General features: G+C 31.4%; 2 protein-coding genes across 2 annotated transcripts in view; one reads left to right on the top strand and one right to left on the bottom strand.

Moving 5' to 3' along the window:
• Nucleotides 1-801: 801 nt before the first annotated feature.
• LOC129911974 (tyramine beta-hydroxylase) overlaps nucleotides 802-26,585 on the bottom strand; it is an 88,236-nt gene continuing 62,452 nt past the window's right edge. Inside the window, exons 2-8 of the mRNA XM_055990018.1 lie at nucleotides 6,800-7,161; nucleotides 6,523-6,671; nucleotides 6,021-6,412; nucleotides 5,763-5,929; nucleotides 5,451-5,633; nucleotides 1,476-1,663; nucleotides 802-1,306 (exon numbers count right to left, since the gene is read on the bottom strand). Of these exons, the coding sequence (XP_055845993.1) occupies nucleotides 1,006-1,306; nucleotides 1,476-1,663; nucleotides 5,451-5,633; nucleotides 5,763-5,929; nucleotides 6,021-6,412; nucleotides 6,523-6,671; nucleotides 6,800-7,161 (1,742 nt within the window). The 3' untranslated portion in view covers nucleotides 802-1,005. The remainder of the gene's footprint in view (nucleotides 1,307-1,475; nucleotides 1,664-5,450; nucleotides 5,634-5,762; nucleotides 5,930-6,020; nucleotides 6,413-6,522; nucleotides 6,672-6,799; nucleotides 7,162-26,585) is intronic.
• Nucleotides 15,139-24,703, top strand: LOC129911975 (probable cytochrome P450 318a1). The gene is made up of 8 exons (XM_055990019.1): nucleotides 15,139-15,403; nucleotides 15,465-15,656; nucleotides 23,017-23,205; nucleotides 23,272-23,341; nucleotides 23,450-23,576; nucleotides 23,676-23,870; nucleotides 23,943-24,369; nucleotides 24,465-24,703. Exons 1-8 carry the CDS (start codon nucleotides 15,235-15,237, stop codon nucleotides 24,635-24,637), a joined length of 1,542 nt encoding a protein of 513 aa, XP_055845994.1. The 5' UTR covers nucleotides 15,139-15,234; the 3' UTR covers nucleotides 24,638-24,703.

Here is a 26,585-nt window from a genome sequence, read left to right as displayed (position 1 = left end):
GTAAAAACTTTTTCGTTTCTTACAAGAAGCAAGGATTGGTGGTCATGTAAAATAATCTATGTTAGCCCTGAAGTGTAGCGAAACATTTTAAGACCTGTTGCATGTCGAAAAACTCCAAACTGCCCAAGTTATGTATATGCATTTTCGTCAAGAAGCCATTGCGGCCAGTCTAGCTCGAACGTTACCTTCTTTTGCTGCTTTCTATAAGCTACATCGTTTTCGAATTTATAATTCTGAACTCTGAAGAATAATACGAATAGATCGCATTTATTTTAATAGTTCTGCTTTTTCTTTAAATGAGAGAACCTCAGAAAGAAAAGTAATACTCTAAAAGAAATCCCATTTCTATCCGAATTCTATAAGGATCCATTCAGTTGTTTCAGCTTTAGTAACAACCAACCATACTTTTATATCAAGAATATAACGTTATTTTATCTTTAGAATTATGTAATTTCACATTGAGTACTTACAAAATAATGAGACTGTTAAAACTTTTGAATCTGCTTATAAATGTTCTGAATTAAAAATTATATACCTACCCATTTAAAAGCTCTCCTTCATAATTAAAATTCCAAACCGAAAAAAAAACTGTCCAGTCCGTCCTTGAATGCACTTAAAACGTGCTCAGACCAGAACTTTTCGAAATACAAACTAATGACCAGCTTCACAGATTTCATTCAATCCAAAATGATGGTGCGGATTTTTTTTTATAACGCTCTTAAAACTTAACCACCCGCCCACTTAATGGCTCTCCTCTTGAAATATACATCAGACAGTTCCAAATAAAAACAGCCTTCCTCGTAAGTTTGTATATCTATATATATATATATATATATTTAGCTGGTATCAGAGTCAATTTATTTAATTACTTTTCTTTTCATAATACTGTTATAAATGTTGTCTAAAAATTTCCAATAAAAATAAAAACAAAAACTGTATATTTTATGTACACCTAAAGTTGTTTGCTTAAAAGCAAGTCCTTTCGCACTGTGCCTTTAACATTTCCTAATAAATACACTCGCCTAGCAAGTCGCACGCTCCTTCGTCCAATGGTTTCATCCAGAATGGATTGTAATTGTGACAGGACTTCCGATGTATTGGCACTTGGATTTCCACAGGAGTAATGGGGACACCCTCCCATTGAAAGCCTTCGAATCGGTGTCCATCGGATTTATTGCACTGCATTGATAGCGGCTCCTGGACATACATTGTGTATAATTGATCAATGCGGGGCTGAGTCCACTTAATGCTACGATAATTTGTCGAACGTGCTCCATTCAAATTTACAGTTCTCTGGTGCTCCTTCCTGTAGGTACATAACAAACAGATAAAAAAAAGAAAACAATCAGTAAAAGAAAAACAAATTGCTATTTCAAAAGGAGAGGAATAGCTACAAAGATGCAGATTGATATATGTACTCTTCTACTACTATAGGAAGTTGCACATTTCAACTGAGATCGAACTTAGCTACCTACTTTTTCATGTAAATAAAGTAATTCTCCAGGGTCTCTTCGGAGACAGAGCTCTTGCAGACTTCGAGCTCTGTGGCTGGATAGTAGTGGATGTAGTTGACGCACATCTCATCGCTAATGGAGAATCCACCTAGTGTTGCGTTTTCGTAGCCGATTGTATTGTAGTAGCAAGTTGTTACCAATGCATCTCCCTGGAGGGCAGAACATGAGAACAAACAAGACGAAGCCAACGACAAGCATATAGATGGAAAAAGAAATGGAAATTTCAAATTGAAAAATCATTTTCAGTAAAAAAAAATAGAAAATAAAATAAGAAAAAAAAAAAATAAACATGAAAGTGAAATAAAAGCACAAGAAAATTATTCTTATCGAAAGAAAGAAAATTGAATTTCTCAGCAAAAACACACATATCGACTTTACTCAAAGCAAAGTTGATAGGGTTCGGATAAAAGAAATTATAAGCAATATTTTTCCTTATAAAAAATTAAAACTTTTCCATTTTTGGAAGATTCCGAGCTAAAAATGTATGCCTCGAACAAATTTCTTCGAGTCGGCAAAATTTTCAAAAATATATAAAAAACACCCGATATTTTCAATCTTCTGATTTAGCTCTTAAAAAAAAGTTTATGTGTATAAAATTTTGATACTGCTTGATTTTCGATCTTTTCAAATCGATTTAGGTACTATTAAATATGTACGGTAATTAAAGTAGAGGAAAATTAGATAGTCACTGTGGCGTATGTGTAACCTTTTTTTTTCGAAGACCTTTTAAATAGTTTAATTGGTGCACAAAATTCACGTTATGATAATTGCAAAAGATTATTGCTCAACTAATTTATTTATAGTAAATAATTTTAACTTCTACGTGGACTTGAGGTCAATTTCGTTCTTTATACTAAATAAATGTTCTTAATCTTAAAAAATACTAATAAAATAGGAAATAAAAATCTATACTTACAATATTTAAGCTGAAAAAATTTTAAAAATTTTCTTAAAATATTTGATGGTAGCTGGATTATCTCTTTTTTATTTTTCTAATATTTCACAATTCAATTAATGAAGTACTAAGAAAGACGATGTAATCACAACCGAAACGTCGAAAAAAAAATTAGCATAAAGAACGAAATTTATCTCAAGCCCACGTAGGAGTTAAAATGATTTATAAAAAGGTCACGAAAATAGAAACTATTTTATTATAATAAATGTATATGATTTTTCATAGAGAGTGCAAAACATTCAATACAAAAGGAGTTCCTTTCCGAACCCTATATATAAAAAGCTTCACATTAAGTTGAGATAGTGCATTTAGATGTAACCTCTTTTGGTTGAGGGTTATGCTCTAGGTGTATAGTTTAGAAGGTAGTGCAGCTCCTAAAATGAATGATGGTATTTTTCTTGAGAATTCGTTATTTTTAAAAATAAATTGGACAGCTTCGCAATTACAAGAAAAATGAGAATTTACTATAAAATGTATTTTTATAAGTACATAGTATAAGAAAACCATTTGCTGCAGTTAGGGAAGTCCTTTAAGTTCAAATTGAAAATTGAATGATTTTGATTTATGATCATTGAGAAATAAGTTTAACTTATATTAGGTAGGTCAGAAGAAAATTACAAATATATGTGTGTAAGAATGATTTTTAGAGCGTATTTCTTTGAAGAAGGCTAAAGTCTGGTTGAAACTCCAATAGATTAAACTCTTAAAATGTTGGGGAGTCTATCTTGACTTAAACAAATATAGTTGCATTTGATGAAAAAATATAAAAGTATCCAAGATCTGTCCTATTTTCTAAGCTTGTAGACTTCAATTTTGGTGATTCGATTGATAGAACTCTAGATATCGCTTTTGGAATGTTTTGAAGGCTTTTCTATTTTTAATAGGTAAGTACAATATGGTAAGTTAAAACAGGTTAATCGCAAAAAAATTGAGATTTTAAGGTTTATATTAGAGGAAATGACAGAGTCAAGAATTTGGTTGTCAGCACGTGAATTTGATTTGCAAAAAGGGTAAATTTGGTTTGCAAAAGAGGAATCTAATTTGAAAAACTTTGAATTTGATTTACTGACGGGTTTATATATAAAATGGTGAACTGAATTCTCCGTTGTCATACCTATTTTTTTTACCGATTTCCAAAAAGGAGGAGGTATTCAATTCGTCTGTATTTTTTTTTTTTTTTTATGTTTGTTACCTCATAACTTTGGATTAAGTGAACAAATTTTGATAATTCTTTTTGGCTATAGGAACTATGAGAAAAACTATAAAACGGTTTTTGATAAAAATTATAAGGTATTTCTTTTTAAGCTGATTTTTTCGGATCAAAGCAAGTTTTGGTTTACAGTTACGAGTTCACATTGAACAGGCCTATCTTTTAATGTAAAAAATTACAAATTTATTTTTTTTTTCGGATTTCTGCCAAAAAATCAAGGTTAACCCCTTGCCTAAAAAAATACATTTTCAAATATTTCCTCCAAGTTCATCGAGTGAGACATCAAAAGAAAGGTCTCCTTATAGTCTATTTATAACTGCAAACCAAAAGTTTCTTCAAGGTCTGGTTGGAGAAATATTGGCCATCGAAATATTTCTTTTTTTACCAACATCCAAAATTGAATACCTCCTAATTCGTCTGTATTTTTTTGTTAACCCATAACTTTGGACTAAGTGAACCAATTTTGATTATTCTTGCTATAGGAACTGTACGAAAAACCATAAAACCCAGATTTGATCCACGGAAGTCGGGTTTGTTGTTTTTATTTCAAGCAAACGTTGTCACAAGTGGTTCAAATTTACACAAGACAAAATTTGACTGTTCACCATTTGGGTATTTGATGGCCAATTGAATTACAAGTGTACAAGTGTTCTTTGTTGTTAAAATTTAGAAAAACCGAATTTTAAGAACTTCCGAAGCAGTAACTAGAGAATGTCACACAACGAACTTAAAATGTTCAGAATTTTAAGGTGAATATCTTTTGCTCTCACAATTTTTCTACCCGTTCATCTCTAGGAAATGAAATACCTATATCGATTTGATAAAAAAAAAATAAAATGCACGACTGGGTCGCACGTACTTGCTCTTGTAGTTCACAGTATCTTTATCTTAAATATCTATTGGAAATTTAAGATTTTGTTTAGTGTCGAGAAAAAAAAAATAAAAAAAAAATCGAAAGATTAAAAATTAAATTAAAATTTTTTTTTCAAAAATGTTTAAAATTTTTTTTTTTACATTATATACTTCAAAATGATGTCTGTAAATTTTTAGTAAAATTGACTTATGCTTTGATGAAATATATGAACTTAAAAAATGTGTCAATTTTTGAAAAAACGGCAACGCCATATTTCCGTTCTCGGCATTTTTTGCGAAAAACTAAAAACGCAGTTTTGTTACAATCAATAAGTCTATTACGTATACCAAATTTAATCAAAATCGTTAGAGCCGTTTTCGAGAAAATTGCAATACCTCGAAAACGTTATATGGGAGATATGCGTTAAAAAGGAGATATTAAAAAATAAAAAAAAAAACAGGTCTAGGGAATAACGTAAAAAGCATTTGTACCAAGTTTCAAGCAAATCCATCCATCCGTTTAGGCCCTAGCTCGATGTACAGATGGACGCACAGACGCACAGACCGACGGACGACATGACGAAACTACTTTTTTGATCTTCTCCATCATCGTAATGTTGGTTTTGATTAAAACCTCGAATTTTTTTGTCTACACGAAACCAATACTTGCCCTATAGAGCAAGTAAAAAGATGGGGGATGGGAGAAGCGTGAGGAGGTGAGTACACCAATTTGTATATTTATACCTCAGACTTCAAGGGCCTAAAACACAAAAACTGTCAGAACCTAATTTGATTGTTTCTACTCTTTCTTTTTACTCTTTAATACAAAAATAATACTTTTTAATACAAATAAAAAAAATCATTTATAAAAAAAAATATTACTTAAACAAAATAACAAACATCAAATTAAAGAAATTACCGGTAGCACCCTCGGTTTGTATCTTAAATTTCGCATCTCTTGAAAATGGTGTGAATAGAAATCATCCCTATTGACTTCTCTCAGCTCCTCTTCCTTTCTAAAATGCCTTGTTAGGATACGAACGCCTCTCAAATGTGTATGCAATTGTGATCCAAAAATGATTATTCCAGAGTTTGGTAATGCCTGGTAGATATGGTATACAAACACAAATACAAACACAAAATAACAACAACAACAACAACAACAAAAAAAAGTAGAATTACAAACACAGCACTTACGTCAAGTAAAATCTACAAAATCTAGATTCCTTACCACTCTTGTACATTCGGCAATACAATATCCACTCAGGGGGAATCCCGTCTGACCGGGTGGTATAGCCATTTTATCAGTGTACTCCAATCCGAGTTCCATGACACCGGCATCAAATTGTCTTAGATTGGACACCATCTGCACCCTCATACCGGAGCTGTCAATACGTCCTGCAAAGCAATCAAATCTAAGTTAAATTCGCTTCAGAACACCACACCGACCGGTCGGTATAGGTCCCATTGCCATCGCTCACATACACACCTTCTATTAGATCGGGATTATTGAAATGTACTTCCAGTCGTATGTAAGGATTGTAGTCTCCTCCGCCCACAGGGAGTCCAGCTTCTGGTGGATATGTGAATGTACTGGCCCCCATTGCCCACAGTGCAATTACCTTAGAGCAAACTTTGGCCTCCTTCGGCAACATATCACAGTCCCCATTGTAGAGGGGTATTTCGACAGTAGGATCTGTCTGACAGTGGAATACTTCCATGTGATGTACTAGGTCGAAAGACGTGATGAGCGGCTCGAACTGTACGATGTGGTGTTTGACTTCGAGGAAGTCGTCCAGCCTCTGAATATGGCACCAGTATGTTGTTTCTTTTGAGGGAACCTTTACATTGTCCAACCGGATCACAGTTTGTTTTAAGTCCCTTTAGAGAATCCAAATTACAATCACATAATACACATAAAAACACACATATATATAAATGCACACACAAATAAGGGGGGACCACAATATGTGGCAGTTTTAATTACTTACGTCTCGGGTATGATAATTTTATCGGCCCTCAGAAGCTGCATCATTTTAATGCCAGATTCCCGTTTGGATGCATTGGGAAATGCAAATTGGTGGTCTTCCATGGCTAAGGGAATAATTCCTCTAGCCCACATTATGTACATAGTACCCTCCTGAAAGATATAGGACATTAATTTAGTATACGATTCTATGAGTTTAATGGGCTATAGGTCGGAGTATTATAGGGGTTAGGAAGGTTATGGGTAAAATGATTTAAGCAATTCTAAAAACCTCAACGTACATGCATTCTAAAGTCCAGAGGGTCACAAGTGTCAAACTTTCTCTTGAATGCCAGAGTCGCATCGTCCATTTTGAATAGCTCGCAATCTTGCTGGTAATCCTTGTGAACAAAACGTCCATCGGAACTGGTGTACGTGTCTGTAACGACGTTGAAGAAGCCGTTCTGGTTTTCAAAAAAGCAAATATCAGCATCCCCCAATTCGCCGCGTTTCGAGAATCCCAAATAAAACCAACGATGTTCGGGGTTGAATGCATTTTGTACGTGAAATAGAACTTCCTGTTTGTACCAGTCTACCATCCAACTCAGTTTAATTTCCTTATGGTCATCTAGGTATATTTCGTGAAGTTTCGTTTGTGAGAGTTCTAATGATTATGTAAAAAAAAAGAAAATGGAAATCATGGATTAGATAAGGATTTTGCTGTGTAATTATTTATGAGTTATTATAGTTTTACTATTAATTTGACTTTCAGTTTCCCAACTTTTAAATTGTTAATATGCCGCTGAAAAGTGAAAAAAATTCAAAGAGGGATTGATGTTTTAAGTTGCCAGAAAATAAGCGAAATAAGAACCGACATGTTGCGTTTAGGGGTTTAATTTGAGCTTGTTTTTACTTTTTACTAAATCCAAGCTTGAGTTGTTAGTAAACAAGTCATTTATTTTGATGCCCATGAAACGAAAGCTAGATATAGAGTTTTAAAATTGGAATCATGCTACTTTGTGTATGGAAATATAATTTTGTATTGAAATAAAGTGAACGTCTTCCTTTTGGAGGTTACCGGAAATGTACATAATCAGTCATTGTAGGTATAAAATTCCTAGGAAATTTAAAATTTGCGAAATTTGCCAGGAAATGTCAAACATAATTACAACTTTGCACATTTCTTAGGATTTCTGGATTCTTCATAAATTTTCGCACCAAAAAATTGGACCCAAAGATCAATGAAGGTAAATTATTCATTTTTATATTATTTTCTTAAAATTTGAAAATCAAAAATGTAACATCTTAGATTATAAAAACCAGAGATCAGAAATAACAGTCAACCTTTATTTTCAATTGGTTTCTCTCTGAGAGTTACCACATTACTTTAAATAGTTTCGGTTAAGGTTTGAGATTTATTTTTTTAAATCAAAAATAAAGGTTATAGGTTTAGATTTATTTTTAATTTTTTTAAATATCTCTCAATGGTTGAGATTTTTACAAAAAAATAAATGGAAACGGTCAACCTTTAACCGTTTTCGCTGAAAATAAATCAAAAATGGTCAATTCAAAAGAAAATGTCGATGTTTTTTCTAAGTTTATGAATCAAATAATGTATGAACTAAATAGACTCTCAAAGTTCTTTTGACCCAAGATTATATCTCTTTTCGTTTAAAGTAAAATCTAAAGACGAAAATGTGTTTTCCACTGTGATTTGAGTCGCTGGGACGACAAGCACAACCAATGCAATTTCGAATATTTCAGGAGACCGATGTTCTAATATCTAGGTCAAAGAGTTCAGCTTCCAGAAGGGTTTTCGCCCTCCCAACTTCAAACGGCTGTATCTCGGAATTTTGACTCTAACCTACATTTGGGTACAACTCCCATCAATGTAGGTGCACGCGTTCTTAAACCGGGAGAACTTAAAGGTAAAAAAAAGTTAAGCCCGATTCTGAAAAAATAGGCATGATGTGGCGATGGCGTTTTAACACGGAAGATGATTTTTTTAAAATCTGACAATGTGCAAAGCGTAGGCCCATGACACAAGCTATCATTTGGCATCACTTCCAAAAATTGTTCTCAAGCGGTTTAGCTTCCAGGAGCGTTAAAAAATTCGGGGATTTTTTGAAAAAAATTTTACCCCAACTTTCAAACGCGATTTTCTCGGAATTTAAAAAAAAATCCAAAAACCCGATTATACCACTATCGGGTAGCTGAGAATATAATCTTTCATATGGCACCACTCCCATGTCTCTAGGAATTGATACAATTGCAGATGAGATTTATTTTTTTCTCTCAGCGATAAATCTCACTGGTTGACCGAAACATAAAACAATACAAAATAAAGGTTTCTCTCAGACCTTGACCGAAATTTTTCTATTTTTAAAATAAAGGTTATTTTATGACCTTTATTCAAAATGGCGACAAAAAAGAGTTATTAAGGAACCTTTCAAAAGGTTGAGATTTATTTCTGATCTCTGATAAAAACTGGAGAAAAGTTAATATGGAGTTCCTGTACGTTCTACAAAAAAACATCCTTATTTCAATTAATCTAATGAACCATTAACTCATTTAGTTAAATACAAAACCGTATTGAAAACGAAAATAATATTTTTTCATGCAGAGATTGCACACGTGAAGAATTAAAAAAAAAGCTGAAAAAATTTAAATTTCCTGTAGGAATTGCAAAATAAAAACAAGACTCTCTGATCCCATCATTTACTGTCTGCTTGAAAAGACAAAAAAGGTTTTATTGAATGCAATCCAACATCACACGTTAACTGCTGTCAAGTCACCAATTCAACTCCGAAGTTGAACTCATTATTCATGATGAAAATTTAAAGTAAAACAATAATAAAATAAATCAATGAACACGGATATCCCAATGTTCATGGAGCTGCCGTAATAAAATTGAAAAATAAACAAGAAAGACAAAAAACAAAAAAAAAAAATGATTCAGGATGTAAAAGTTTCCCCGAAGGTAAACAATTTCAGCAATTTTTCAGCAAATAAGTTCCAGAAGGCGAATTTTTCTTTGTTCAGAGTATAAAGATAAGATACCTACGCTTTAAAGCGTTTATTATATCTTTTTTTATTTGAAAAGAAAGAAATGATAGGTAATAGAAAACATTTAAATGTTTTCTATGCGTACCTTAAAAATTTATTTTAGGGAATAATGTTCGTTTTAAAATTAAAGATTTTATTAACACATTGCTTTAAAAAGACATTTTGGGTTCAATGTTGCTTCATAAATGATTAAAGTGAGTTTTTATGACACTAAAAATAAGTTTAAGTTATTCAAATATTAGACCATTACTCATTTAAACAACTTTATTAAAGAACTAAATAAAAAGATGTGCTACATGCTGGCAATAAAATTACCTGTAGTCTTATATGTACATAACTTGATAATAAAACTCAACTTGCTTACATTAAAGCACCTGGAATTATTGATAGTTACAGGAAATGGGCCGGACATCCTTGCTCGTATTGTTTATTTAAGCCAAGAATACCTAACCTGACGGATGTAAATAAAATTTGAAAATTCTAAAGAACTCCTGGAACCTGAGTTTTCTCATTAATTTATTCACTTTTGTTTTTAATGTTGTTGTTTAAAAAAGAACATTTTTTGTTTATTTATTTCCTTGGACCTAGAATTCAATTCGAATGAAAATGAAATATTTATAGAAAATTGTTTGTTTGAAATGTTCAGTCTTACAGTCCATAGACTATGGTTCGAATTTATGTTGTTTTTTTTTTTTTTAATTGAAGAACTTTGTAAGTTTCTGTCTCTTTAAAAAAAAGTCTAGAAAACCTTTCAATGAAATAGGAGTTTAAGTTAGGAAATTGGTTACTTTGAAATTTTTCTATGAACGCACATTTAAACCAATATAATTATTACCATTATTAAAGCATTGAAGAACGATTACAATAAAAAAAACTTGACTATTTATCTTGAGTCATTCTGCAGGTAAAAACCTAATTGAAGCTTTGATGTTTTCAACGGAACCATGTTTTCGTACCTTTCGTAAAATAATCCACATATGAAGGGTCCAGGGGAAAAACAGCACAAGCCCATTCCAAGTCATTTCGAGAAAAACGCATTTTAAAATTTTGATCTCCATACAACTTTATACTAAAAGCACACATTTTATTTATTTTTTCGGCAATTCTTAATTTTTTATAAAAGTAAGGATGCCATCAGATAGTGCTTATTGAATACTACAAGACCTTATCATTAGTTTATTTTTGACAAAAAGTGGACATTATAGAGTGGAGCGTTTTTTGACTTTTCTTTCAGATCACTGCGTGCAACTCATGGTTAATGCCTTGTGCTCTTCTGAACATATTCTGATACTTTTTTTTTATTCGACAATGGAAAAATAAAAATCGGGAAGCCTCTGAAGATTGCTCGTATTTCACGAAAATCGATATTTTATGAGGCGTTAGAACTCATCTGAATTGACTTTATCTTTTTCATTTCACCAACTGCTCATAACTTGGTGTGGTCTCTAGAACCAGATCTGATCCTTTATTTTGAGTCGTTAATGGAAAAAACGAAATCGGAAAGGCTCCGAAAAATGCACATTTTCGCAAAAATTCAGATTTTTATTGTATAAAATCCCACCCAGAACAAATTTCTTTTACAACTTGTTTGTATTTGCTATATTTGTTAGAACCTATTTGAACCTTATAAGCTATGGAGCACCCAAACTGAGAACTTTTCTGTAATAATGACGTCGTTTATAGGGGATTTAAGAAAATGCTACTTTGACATCCCCTGATCCATTTCAATAGAATTTTAAATTCTAATACTAGATACACTTAAAAACTTCGTTAATAATTTAATTTTTAAAGAAAACAATAACCTTTGTAAGTGCATTTAATTTATGTCGATATCTTATTTCAAACCTTAGATATTTGACATTTAGGTGTTTCCATAATTCTTGCCCATACTAAATTCTTGTCCACGCTAAATTTTTATTTCGAAGTCAAAATGGCGTAGTAATTATACCGTTTAACTATTTAATTTTATGAATTTAACAATATTAAAAACAAAAGTTTGTGGAAAACAAAAGATTGTATGGTATTTCAGAAAACCGTCTGCAGGTAAAGTTTAAAAAAAATAAAGCATGGGCTTAAACCATGAGTTGCACGCAGTGATCTGAAAGAAAAGTCCAAAAACGCTCCACTCTAGTGGACATGTGCCGTTTTTCCTCTGTACCCTTCATATATTTCATCTACAGTAACTATGTTGGACAAACACTGTAAATAACTTTGGTTAAGTAAGTCAAAAATTTTGCCCCGACACATAAGCTGCAACCTTCAAGCTGACGTCTTTTTGCATGAGTAATTTTCACGTAAATCGATACATCTTATGTCGTTTTCTTCCACTCCAATGAGAGTACCCTTTTAGTACTTATTTTTGCACTTTTGAAGGTTTTGCGTTCTTTGACGCCACAAAAGTGAAAACAAAAATTACTGCGGAGTAATTTTAGTACTACGGAGTACCCCGGATTTACTCCACATTTTTAGTCATATTACACCGATTTGCACACACACTTAGGAATTTGAAGTTTGACATTTTAAAATTTTGTTTGAAAACTGAAAAATGCGAAAAGTTTTTCTTTCAACCATTATGAATAGGTATATTTTTTACTGTATTATATTCCGCCAGATATATTTCTTCCATTTTTTTCGTTAATTCTTCACTTTTTCCAAAATGAAATTGAAAACCGAATAAAAAAATTTCTCAGCCAGTGCCTGTGACCTGTGACTCTCCTGATCGAAAACAGATTTATGACAAATTTTAAATTTATGTAAATTATAGTTGTCACACCTATCTTATAGTTGTCGCAATATTTTCAATCTTTTTATACAATCGAATTAAGATTAATAAGTATTCTCAATATTTTTTTTTGAAAAAATTTAATAAAACAATAACAAACTAATTTTCGAAAGAATTTTCATTTTTTTTCCGGGTACCTATATCGCTAATTGGCCTAAATTAGAGTAACTAAATATGAGTTCAAATAAAATAAAATGCACGACTGGGTCGCACGTACTTGCTCTTGTAGTTAAAAGTATCTTTATCTTAAATATCTTTTGGAAATTTTAGATTTTTTAACTGTCGAGAAAAAAAAACATCGAAAGTTAAAAAAATTCAATTTAAATCTTTTTTTCAAAAACTTTTTTTTTAACTATTTTTTTTTTACATTCTACAGTTCAAAATGATGTCTGTAAACTTTGAATAAAATTTACGTATGCTTTGATGAAATATAAGAACCTTAAAAATATGTCAATTTTTGAAAAACGGCAACGCCATAGGTATTCCGTTCTCCGCATTTTTTGAGAAAAACTAAAAATGCAGTTTTGTTAGAATCAATAAGACTATTACGCACACAAAATTTAATCAAAATCGTTAAAGCCGTTTTCGAGAAAACTGCAATACCTCGCAAACGTTGTATGGGAGATATGCGTTAAAAAGGAGATATTAAAAAAATAAAATAACCGGTCCTAGGAAATTACGTAAAAATCATCTGTACCAAGTTTCAAGCAAATCCATCCATCCGTTTAGGCCCTAGCTCGATGTACAGATGGACTCACAGACCGACGGACGGCATGACGAAAACGGCGCAGGGACATAAGTCCCCGGGACATAAGTCCCGAATTTTTTTTTCGGGACTAATGTCCCACTTTACTGGGTCACAAGTCCCGAATCCAATTCGGGAATTATGTCCCACCTTACTGAGACATTAGTCCCGAAAAAAATTTTCGGGACTAATGTCCCACGTTTATTTTTTGTATAAATATATCTATAGAGACTATTAAAGACTACAGCTGACGAAATAATAGAACCGATATTGTTCTCACGATTTTTTTTCGTAGTACCAACTCCGATGTAAGGTACGGTTACAAGCTGTTGGAAAACAAAAGCAAAGCTTGCAAATTTATTGGTAAGTCGAAATTGCATCGTGACAAAATATAAACAAATGTATAAAGTGAAAGTTTAATAATTGATATTTGTGATAACCGATATGAGTACTTACCAGGGTGAAGCGGAAAAAAATTTCTCAGATTCGAATCTCTTTAATTTGCACAACCCAAACGCGGAGCGGAAAAAATTTTGCCCACGGGAGAATCCATTTTGAGGTGTGCAAATAAAAATTCGCGCGAATTTTTATTTGCACACCTCAAAATGGATTCTCCCGTGGGCAAAATTTTTTCCGCTCCGCGTTTGGGTTGTGCAAATTAAAGAGATTCGAATCTGAGAAATTTTTTTCCGCTTCGCGTTTATCGAGTTAGAACACAAGCATATCTTTGGAACAAACATTAAACTGGCAAAATATTCTCTTTGAAGTTTGAGTTATATTTTGTTTCCTTGGAGCAAACTGGAGTAAGAAAAATTTTATATAAAACTTATTCTTTGATAAGTAAGAATGATTTAAAAATCATAATGGTATTATTTCGTTAATAAACCGAAACGAGGCACTTTTCTTTTATTTTTTTTTTTGAAAATAAATTGACGCGAAAGAGAAAGCCAAATGTTGAAAAATGGCTTTATTTCTCTTTTGAAAATTAAAATTATACCAATTCGCGAAATACTTCCTTATTTCACTTGGGCGTATTTCATGGCACCAAAAAATAATGTTATGGTTTAATTAGTACCTATATGAACATTTATAGTAAAAATTTATGTATATAAAATAGTTTTCACTTTATTCGGGACTTATGTCCCATTTTCGACTAAAAAATTCAGGACTTCTGTCTCAGTAGGGTGGGACATAATTCCCGAATTGGATTCGGGACTTGTGACCCAGTAAAGCGGGACATTAGTCCCGAAAAAAAAATTCGGGACTTGTGTCCCGGGGACTTATGTCCCTGCGCCGACGAAAACCACTTTTTTTATCTTCTCCATTATCGTAATGTTGGTTTTGATTAAAACCTCGAATTTTTTTTCTACACGAAACCAATATTTGCCCTATAGAGCAAGTAGTAAAAAGTATAACAAAATCATTTAAGCAGTGGGGATATATGTATCTACCATTTGACAAAATTGATTTTATAGAATGAAAATATAAATATTTTTTAAATTGTTTTTTTTTTTTTTTTTATTATTATTATTTTAGAAAGAAAATTATTCTTGAATAAAAAATAAAAATATGAATAACTCCAAACTCGATTTCTTTTTTTTTAATACAATATTTGCTTGTTAGCATCGAAAAGTTTATATCAAATTAAAATCACTGAAACTCATATAAAAATAATTCCAGGAATTTGATGCATTTATCACTATCACATGAAATAAATCAATTTTAATTAATATGAATTTTTTGAGTCTTAATATTCTTATTGTTTGTTTTGAAATCAAAATACATTACGGAGGTAGGTACTTACTGACAAAAGAAAAAAAAACGTCTATTTATAAACTCCAACTCCTTTTTTGATTCTTTAACAAAAATATTACTAACGACTTGAACGTGTCATAAAGATTCAAAGCCAGAAACACCACCATGAATAGTTAATTAACCGAAATTGTCTTAGGTTATTGAGACACCAAAGCTAGCTTTGGTGTTGAAACAACATTTTTAATTCTTAAGCAGCATGACAAAATCTATAAAAACCCTGACAATGACATTCCAAAGATTCAGTCTTTGTGATCGTTGTCGTTAGTCGGATTATTGTGATATAGAATTTTTAAGTGTTCTAGACGAAATTTTTTCGTTAGCCAACGGAAATGGCAGCTATTGAAAATAATTTGGTTTTGGTGTGTTTTTTGTTAAGTGCGATTTATGTTTGGATAAATCGGGCGAAATATAAACTCATATGGAAATTAAACGGTGTCCGCGGCATATTGCAACAACCTTTGTTGTTTATTATTATGTGTTTCATGCTTGATCCAAAAAGTTTGTAAAATAAAAAAATAAAAAGTGATTTTAGTGTTAAAATTTAAAATATTAATTGCAGGATTACTGGAAACACTGCGATATCTTCGAAAGTATTTTAAAAGACCTTTGGCGTTTTTATTTGGCGTTCAGTCTGTACTCTATGTTGACGATCCAGTTTTAATGGAAAGAGTTTTAAACTCTCCTGAATGTCTAGATAAAACATTTTTGCAAGATGGATTTTTTGTCAGAAAAGGATTACTTCATGCCAAAGGTGAGTTTTGAGGCATATTATTTAGCTTTACATAGGTTTTAAAAATAGAAGAGTTAATGCTACAAAAAAACATTCAAAAGTAAATGAAATAATTTAAGGGCAAAACTGAAAAGTTTAAAATTCAGTTTGCATTAAAAAAACCGTTTTTGGCGAAATCAATGAACATGTAAAAGAATTACTTATGCTATAGTTGGTAAAGAATTAAGGCGAGTTTAAAAAATAAAACCATCATTTTTTAAGATTAAATATTTATGTGTATAACATGCAGTCTAAATTGTCCTTTTTTTTTATTTAATAATAAATATTTAATATGTGCACAGTGCACACGTCCTTCCATAGAACAACTCAAATATTTCCCTTAAAAGGGTATATCGTATAGGTGAAATGCCACTCACTCAGAGTAGGTACCTACACCTACCTAAGAGTACAGCAGTACAGTAGTTGTAAGGCTTGAATAGAATTGGAATACAATACCAATATAAATGTACAATGTACATATTCAAATATGGAATAGAAATTGTTTGTTCCTAACAAGGTGGGATACCAAAAAGTACCTATACATATTCAAAACAAAAGGTAAACAAATCAGTACCTGTGCTGGGTTTATTATTATTTTTTTTTTCCTATTTGCTTTTTATTTATTTGTATTCAAACAAATGCCTAAGCATTATTTAGATATTCTAGAAGTTTTAACAAGAACAATTTATAACAAATACAGCCTTTTTTATTAGATTTCACTAAACAGCTCTAAATGGCTGCATATTTATACAATACATAAAGTTTTATGTAGCCTTTATGCAACGTTACATAAATTTCAATTTATAAAACATTTTCTTAGCCATTATAGTTATACTAGGTTTGTGTACAAATGAGTACTAAAAATGGGAAATTAGTATTTTTAATTACCACAAACAACTCCATCTATCGATAAAATAACTCCATCTGATTCGAAAATAAATAAAAAAAAAAAAACAAAAAGCAAAAACGTGAGCAAAAACGTTCTCGATGTCATAGCTATAATATATATATACAAATCAGGAAATTATACCTATTAGGAAAAAATTTCCAAATTTATCATTTTTTGTTTAAGTTGATTTCAAATTGTTCACTTAAGTTCAAATGACATTTAAGCAAAATATATTCTTATTCAGGCTCTAAACAAACTAAAAACGCGTTTAGCTTATACAACGTCTATTATACGTTGCATAAAGTTTATAAATAACAATTTTCTGTTTATGCTATGCACTGTCTATGATGAGTTTATAAATAGGGCTGATAATGCTTACGAGCGAAATATTTTAACTCACGTATCTTCAGATTACTGCACCCAGGATATGAAGATTAAATATTTAAAATGAACATTAACTCTTATGATTTTTCATTTCCTCTCACAAACTTAAGTATCGTTTAAAGAAAGTGATTTCAATATCTACATTAGTATCGAAAATATTTTATTTTTTTTTAACATCTTTAAATTCACCTTAAAAACGTTACAAATTACAAATAAACAAATTATACATTCTGAAAAAAAACAACAAATATTTTTTATTTTTTTTTTTTATTACTTTGTGTAGGAAATAGCCACCTACCTACCAACTTTGTTTTTTTGGAAATCTACTTTAAGAGTGTAAAATTACTTCTCCAGGATTTATTCAAACTTTTTGTGAAAATATATTTATTTACAGCAAAGTGATATGAATTATTAATAACGTTGACCAGTCAGACTCAGTAGTGCATAGTTAATCCCAAAGTTCATTGAATGTTCATAGTAGAGTTAAATGAAAAGTTTAAATGGCAGTAAATTCATCAAAAAGTTTAATTTGGGATGCCAAATGCAGAGCAATTTTTGTTTAACTTTGAAAAAAAATACTTCAGCTTGATTTTTTCCGATTTTATGGTTGTTTTTTTTTTTTTTTAAGAGTTAAAGTTTTATTTTCTTTACATGTACATTAAGAATATGTCCATATAAGTTATCCAGAAAATATGAGTTTGGCATATAAAGCTATGAAGTCCTGGAAAAATGGGTTTCTTATCATATTCCATAATACCTATTGTGGAAAGTTCTCATACTGTCGACAACAGTCTAATTCATAACTAAGGAGCATATGAGGCTTTGAGGAGAATCAATGAGTTAAGTCCATTTAAAAGCCCAATTCAAAGGAAAAAAGTTGGCTTTGTAAATTAAAAAAAAAAAACAATAAATTTATTGTTTAAGTGTCCCACACGTGACAACGGAATGAACCAAGTGTGTGTTTTTTTTATATATTAGAAGTTATGAAAGTGGAAAGTTCTCATACTGTCGACAACAGTCTAATTCATAACTAAGGAGCATATGAGGAGAATCAATGAGTTAAGTCCATTTAAAAGCCCAATTCAAAGGAAAAAAGTTGGCTTTGTAAATTAAAAAAAAAAAACAATAAATTTATTGTTTAAGTGTCCCACACGTGACAACGGAATGAACCAAGTGTGTGTTTTTTTTATATATTAGAAGTTATGAAAGTGGAAAGTTCTCATACTGTCGACAACAGTCTAATTCATAACTAAGGAGCATATGAGGAGAATCAATGAGTTAAGTCCATTTAAAAGCCCAATTCAAAGGAAAAAAGTTGGCTTTGTAAATTTAAAAAAAAAAACAATAAATTTATTGTTTAAGTGTCCCACACGTGACAACGGAATGAACCAAGTGTGTGTTTTTTTTATATATTAGAAGTTATGAAAACCGAAGACTTCCCATTCGAATCCTGGCACGATTGTCGGGGTAAAGTGCATGTGCATCTTATCGAGCTAAAAGATGACATTCGTATCAATTAACGGTAATAGCGTCTGCTTAAAAAATAATAGGTCTTCCGCCTGTTTCAACGCGAATTTTTTGTTCAAATCTCGTTTGTGTATGTGTAATGAATTTAAACTCGTTTTTTTTTAAAGAGAAGAAATCATAGTCGTTACTCGAGTTAAGATTTTTCTCAACTCCAGTAAGTTGAGAAATACTTCAAGCAATCGCTAAAGGGAATTGAAAATAGGGCTGTAACTTGAGTTACGAGTTTTTCAAACTCGAAAATTTGACTGATTTGAATTAACTGTCATAAAAAAAAAACATTTTTTTAATAATTCGCTAACATACTCGTCGAATTCGTCGTGCCACTCGTACCAACTCAAACAAATATTCGCTATTCATTTATTTTATTATAAAATCAGTACAAATTTTAATTGTTAAATACATAAAATAAACGATCGCAATGACACTTGCGTGTTGACGATGAATAAGGATTCGCTTAAGCTAATGCTTAAGATATTTCTCAAGATATTTCTCAACTTGAGCGACGACTATGAATTCCGCCCTAAATTTTTGCTACTCGCAAAAAAAAAAAAATTGAAAGGGTTTATTTGCCTCAAGTCAACCTACTCTTTAAATTTTCAACAATTTTGTTAAAAAAAATAATTAAAATAGATAAAAGTAATAAAAAATAGCGTCAAAACATAAAATTATAAGCTAAAGCTTTTATGAAAAACGTTCTTATTCCAATATGTATACAAATTTGTTTCCATAAATTTTGAAAAAAATTATGTTCAAACAATGTTTTATTAAAATTTTATTATTTTGAACTTTTGACCATTGTTTTTATGGATGTATCGATGCGTATCCATTGGATCGTAATATTGTTTAAAATTAAAAAACATGCAAGACTTTTTTAAAAATTCCAACTAAAAATGGTTCTTGAAAAATATAATCAAACCTATCCACCTAAATTTAAAGTCATGAGTCGAATATTAGTTGCCTATAAAGTACCTATAAGTATTAATGATAATTACCTTTTTCGAAAAATACAAACATTTTTGTTCATATACCTACATAAAAGTAAAAATAAGTGGTTCATTTTTAATGCAAGTTTTGAATAAAATTCAACATCATTCGCAAGGATTTTTAAAATCCATTTCCGTTTTTTTCTTTTTGTTCAATTTAACACAAAATAGGGCTTATGTAGTACAACATACAATAAGCTTATACCCATGTGTGCTGGCATGTGTGGTAACAAAATAGTTTTCTTTTTTTTTTTTTGTGTTAGTGGATACAGGAATGCGTTTTAAATTGCTCAGTCACGTAAAAGAATTAGAGCTTTAATTGCGATTTCCAATAACAAAAAATTCATCCAATCAAAGATACACATAGGAAAGAATACTTTGTGCATGTGCAGTTTGTATAAAAGAACAGACTTTCGAAGAAAGACCTTTTGTGGGTTTTTACATGTGTGTGTACGTGTATAGTTCCAGTCCATTGGATAATGTCATTATTTGGAATGGTAAAAAATATTGAATATGAAAAAAAAAAGAATCTCGAGTACAAGATTAAACAATCATAACGAAAGACAAAGTTCGACTATATACAAAAATCACGAAAAATAAATAGAACAGGGGCCTATTTCAGAGCTTATTATACATCACCTACGTCAGCTACATCAAGTACATCAGAGACCTCAAAAAGTAATAGCTGGGTCTTATTGGACTTCTGGAAATACTGTTATGATCTAAATACATAGTTCAAATGTTCAAAAAAGTGCTTCGAGAAGTCTAACATGCCTCACCAATTAATGTTGAAATTAATTGATGTAACTGATGTAGTAAGCTCTTTGAAACATTCCTCAGAAGCCCACAGCTAATTTTCGTAATGGAGTTGTATTCGAAAAGCAAGCATGAAGTTTTATAGCATCTAGGTAAAACTATACAATACGCCCCACTTTTTTTGAATCTTCAATAAAACAAAAAAAATAAAAAAAAATAATAGTTTTTTTGGTAAATATAAAAAGTATAGTCTTTTTTCTTACTTTTGGCATATTCATATGTACTAAAATATGTTAGCATATATTTTATATAAATCGTTTAAAAAAAGTTCAAGTGGGGCGTTTTGTAACTCGTTTGCTGGGTAAAACGCCCCACACCAGTGACAAAACGCCCCTAAGGAAAAAGTTGGTACAAATGTATTAAATTAGAAAAATTTAATTATTTGATTTTGGAATATAGAATTTTGCGATGCTTTGCGGCCGCAAATGTTGCAATCTGGTATGCATACATGGTAAAAAAAACTCGTGCAACGCCATATGGCAATATATGCGCTCAATACTAAACTTCTTTAAAACGGTCCTGTTATAATTTTCGTTTTTGACCATAATGGCCCCAGTGTCGTCCTTTTGTAATTTAATGCAATTCTTAAGCATATAGCAAATAAAAAAAATGTTAATGAGTATTTTAGTTCATAATTTACCTGGGGCGTATTACACTCACTGTACTGGGGCGTTTTGTAAATTTCGAAGTGCAATACGCGCATGCAAAAATATAGCAACCCAAACTCATCTCAAGGAATTACCAAAAAAGTACTAAGAAGCACATTTTTTAAACTTTCTTAATATATATACCAATTTGATATGGTCTTTATATTTTCTGAAAAAATGAAATTTTGCCTGAGCTCTCCGCAATATGTTTTAGTGCCAAATTTTTGTTTTGCAGCTTTTTTCTTTTCAGGGCACACAGAATACTACAACTCAATAACACAATTGACTAGCAACTTAAATTAGTTTGAACAGTTTTCGTTTTGCCTGCTTAACAACACCTGTGTGCGTACGAGACTGGTGGGGCGTTTTGTAAACTGGGGCGTATTGTATGGTTTTACCCTATTACGGATTATGCTTACAATCCACAGACGGACTGCTTGTACCTTTCAAATAAAACAAAAATTTCATCGATTTTGTATATACAGGAAGAGCGTGCACCAAGCTCTTTAATTCCGAGTTTTGCTATCAGTTGCTTATAGTTTTTAATAATTAAACGCATTCTAAGTTTTCGCCTGTGGTAATTTTCAGCAAATTTGTAGTTGTTCAATTTTTTACCAAATTTGTAACTTCTTGTATGTTACATACCTACATAAAAATTGGTGAAACAGAATTTTTTAATTATTTTAAAATTTTTGTGAAAAAGTACCTACTTGTCAATTGTAATTTGTGGGTTAGTGAAATTGGCCCCTAGAGTGCCGTTGTCAAAAATGCAAGAAATTTCAAAAGTATACCTAGTCAATTTTGTCAGTTCTTCAAACTAGGTAACTTATGACAAAAACAATGTTTCATAAGGCGGATAAGACAATAATTGGAACCTAGGATCATATCCTCATAATGTTTTTCAAAATATTGATTTTCATTTTTTTTTTTTTTTAATTGAACTTGATTGAAATTGAAATTGAAGTGAGGAATACCTACACCCTCAGGGGCGTACACTCCCTTGGGGCAAGCGGGGCTGCGCCCCGGGGCCTCCGACCGACCCCAGAGCCCCCACTGGAGACAATGCAGAGAAGGACACTGTTAGCATAAATTGAGTTACGAAGTAAATTAAAATGTACTTGAATCACTTCGGATACAAGGGAGACATATTATGTCATTCAGTGTAATGTATAATGCATTGGTAGCCACACAATATACCTATATTAATTTAATAAAAAGGTTACCCCAGGGGTCCCAAAAAAATAAACTGCTTTTTTAAAAGAAAAATTATAACTTTATCTTAGGGCTAGAAAAAATATTACTTGAAAAATCTTTGCAACCACAAATAATACATTAGGGGCTCCAAAAAAGCAAAAAAACAACTTCAGGCCAGGGGCCCCAAAAGCCTTTACTTCAGGGCGTCAAAAAAAAAATTAGATAAAAAAAAAAAATGTTTTTTAAATTAAATTACATTTGTTGATGGATTAAGTATTACTTTAGGAGTCCCAAAATATGACTTCGGGGCTCTTAAAATATTATATGAAGGGTCCCTAAAAATGATTTTTCAGGAACCCCGTTAGTTGAGAGGAAATCAAATATTAATTTGAACTATTAGGTACTAAGGAGCCATATAACAAAGGGGCCCCAAAATTTAGTCTTGCCCCGGGGCCCCGGCGACTCAACGTACGCCACTGTACACCCTCCCATTTTTCGGGAGCAGATTTAAACTCAGGTTACAATTCTGGATTTTTTCAATTTTGTTCACAAAATACTGCAAAGTTTCGAAAAAAATGTCAGAATTTTGACTTCTTAAAAAAATACTTCTTAATGTTATAACTAGGAACAATAAGAACAATTTGGTGAAACATCTTTAAATCTGTTTCTATGTAATCAGTAAACTTCCTGAGTTGTCCTTCCCATAAAAAAAATGCGACAATAAAAAAACAAAAATATCCAATTTCTTATAGACTCGTTTCCGGAGAAACCAATTTTATATAACATAAACACAAAACAAAGTAATGAGATAAACTTAAATCAAAACTTTATTATTCTTTCAAAAAAAAAAAACAAAAAAAAAACTACAACATAGGTACTTAATTACTGTTTTTTTCTTCAAGGTCAAAAATGGAAAATAAGACGAAAGCAACTTAATCCAACCTTCAGCTACAGTGTTCTCATGAGTTTCTTTCCAACATACAATAGCGTCGCCAACTCACTCCAAGCCAAATTCAATGATTACCTAGGCGATCAAGAATTCAACGAAATCGAGGACATTATAAGTAGAGCAGTTCTGGTCACAGCGTGTCGTAAGAATCATCTGTGAATTCAATAAAATTAATTAAAACAAAAAAGAAACTTAACTATTGTTATAGAAACCACTATGGGAACGGAAACAAATTTCTTGGAAAATGATGAACACGAAATTGCTCAAACCTACAAAAAGTAAATACAAGGACCTTCTAAGTTCCAATCATATTCATTTTTATTTATCTTTGCCATCGTCTTTGTGTTTATTTTTTTGTATTCTTTTTTTTTTCTTTTTTTGTCCAGACTCTTGAGGATATCATCGATAAAAACAATCAAACCATGGTTACAAATTGATTTCCTATTCCGAATGACTAAACTCTATAATACAGACATAGAACTCAATAAAATGGCCGCAGATTTTGTCAAAGATGTGAGTACCTAACCTAAACCATAATATACACAGAGGACTTTGTCGTTTATTTCTTTTCCTCTCTCTAAGTAAATATTATTATCGAAATTTTATTGAAAGATTGTGAGCAGAAAACACAACGAATGGAAAAAGAACGAACGAAACACAAGCACCATTGAGACGGCATTATGGGAAGAGGAACAGGGAACGCAACGTAAGAAAAGAAATTTCATTGAGCAAATTTTCCACTTGGCAGAAAATGGCGAAATCACGTTACAGGACATTATGGATGAATGCAATTCTATGGTTTTGGTTGTAAGTGCTAGAGATTTTTCCTATTTCCATAAAATCTTTGTTGTTGAGATTTTCGAGAGTTTGTTCCCTCAGGCATTCGAAACAGTCTCAAACAGTATACTGCTGGCATTGCTCTGTCTGGCAATGTATCCGGAAACTCAAAAGAAGTTACGCCAGGAGATACACTCAACATTTCCAAATGGTGATGTCTCGAGTATATCCGGGGATAATCTGAAGGATATGAAGTTTCTGGATATGGTTATTAACGAGTCTCTGCGTCTAGTTACTACCATCCCCATGGCATTGAGAGGTGTCAGTGAGGATTTTGTGTTGAAGGACGATATCGTTATACCAAAGGGTACCTTCATCATATTGGACACATTTAATATGCAACGAGATTCGGTCCTTTGGGGTCCAATGGCAGAAGAATTCTACCCAGAGCACTTTTTGCAAGAGAATGTGGCCAAGCGACATCCATATACATACGTTCCCTTTATGAAGGGATTGAGGTTTTGCATAGGTAAGTAATCTCTGAAGGATCTTTTATGATCTTTGTGTATTGTGTGCACAATCTAATACCTTTCACTTTTCACTTACTTTTATATATGTACGCAGGATGGCGTTATAGTCTTATGCTGACCAAGGTTATAATAGCCAAACTCATTCATTCGTATAACTTTGAGACTGAAACAAAGCTAAAGGATTTGAAGTTCATCGAAGGGATATCATTGAAAATAAGGGATTGCGATAAAATTAAATTTACTGTGAGTAGGGTTAAGAATCAATAAGTGCTGAGTTTTAGTTTATTTTTATAAAAATGTTAGTAATAAGCCAATATAAAATTTGAAGAGAAATGAGAATTGTTTTATTAGTTCAGTAAAAAAGGGCAAAAATCAATATAATAATAATGTATATAGTTGTATATAAAATCCTGTTTCCGCTTCAAGTTTCCTAAATCAAAGGAATTGAAGATTAAATAGGAGGAAGTTTTTTATTTTTCTTTAAATTAAATCAATTATTTTGTTTGGCATGTGAGACGGTCTTACATAGTAAAAAATAAAAAATATTTAAAAAAAGTATTTAAAAAATAAGTTATAAAATAAAAATTAACAACTTCACTGTCCAATGAATCATTTGTGATTCATGAATTGTATTTTTCCCATGTTTCCTACGTTCATGAATCATATATGATTCAAAATTATTACTAAACGAATATTAGTCTACGTCCCCATATGAACCAGGAAAATTAGAACTTTCGGACATGAGATTTTATAGATTTTTGACATAAGTTATAGAATATCCAAACAAAGATAGAAACCAAAAAATTAGCCTATTAGCACAAATTCTAAGATTTGACTTTGAAAATCGCGAGTTGCGGACATGAGATTTTTCTAGACTTTTGAGGTATGTTATAGAATGCCAAAACGAAGGTATTGAGCAAAAAAAATTTCTATTTGCATTCATTCCTAGGTTAAACCCTTATTTGACTGGATTAATAGACGACCTGATCATTTCAATCTAATCTAAATTGAGTATTTTTATTACATGTTCTTAGAGTGTATAATCATTTTTAATGAGACCAACTATAACAATCATCTTATATCGTTTTTTGGTCAATATAATCATATTTGATTCATAGGACGTGTTCATATGATATGAACACTTACTACGTCCATGAATCATATGTAGAGTCGTTCGTGGTAAGTGTGCGCAGCCGGTAAGTGTGCGCATTGCTATTTTCTCGAAACTAGTGTAAAAATTTAAATTTCTGCTGATGCACAATTAATTAGATATCTGATCTTCGTCGAAGTCCGTTATATTTATGCTTCTGTTGTTTTTAATGTTTCGAGAAAAAGCAAAAGAAAAAAAAGCTAACTTTCCTTAAAATTGTTCACAATTTTCAAACTCTGACGACAGTGACCTATCTTTGACTTAAAGTGAAGTCAATTGATTTTTTTTTATTGAGCTTACTATTTAAACTTTATGTTCCAATAAAAATGTTATTGTTTTTAGAATTTATTTATTAATATTTTATCAAAAACAATAAAAAACTGCATTTGGGGTAAGTGTACGCAAAAATTTGGGGGCAAGTGTGCGCATGCAAATGCATGGGATTCCACTGAAAACATATATATTTGCATAAAATGCTTCAAAATGCATCAAAATTTCACAGTGTACAGAATGGATCAAAATAATGAGAAAATCGTATGGGAGCGGGAGTCTTAAACCCCTCGTTTGGTTTTTATATATCTTTAAAAATTGAAAAAAAGAACAATAGATATTCATTCAGATTACTAAGCAATAGTACCTGCGCACACTTACCGTACACCCTGCGCACACTTACCCCTTCGAAGGGGTAAGTGTGCGCAATATGACCTGTTTTGGTTTTCTTAGAAAAACATAAATAATTTTATAAATATTAGTTATATTTTATTTGAAATTAGGAAGTCAAAACATGTATCTGTAATAATCAATTTTCTTTTTTTATGTACATCCCATATTATGCTTGTAATACTTATTCAAAGTCAAAAGTGCGCACACTTACCACAAACGACTCTAAACACAAAGTAAAACTTTTTTTTTAACAAAGAAACAAAATTATTGATGGTAAAAAAAGTATTTTGCCTCATATCTGAGTCAGTCGCAATACTTTCTACCACTAAAAAAGTTTGGACGTAGAGAAGATTTTGAATCAATTTATGTAGGGACGTAGAATATTTTTCATATTTATGATCA

The sequence above is a fragment of the Episyrphus balteatus genome, chromosome 2, assembly GCF_945859705.1.
Source record: "Episyrphus balteatus chromosome 2, idEpiBalt1.1, whole genome shotgun sequence".
NCBI lineage: Eukaryota > Metazoa > Arthropoda > Insecta > Diptera > Syrphidae > Episyrphus > Episyrphus balteatus.
This window is presented reverse-complemented; position numbering and strand designations above follow the sequence as displayed.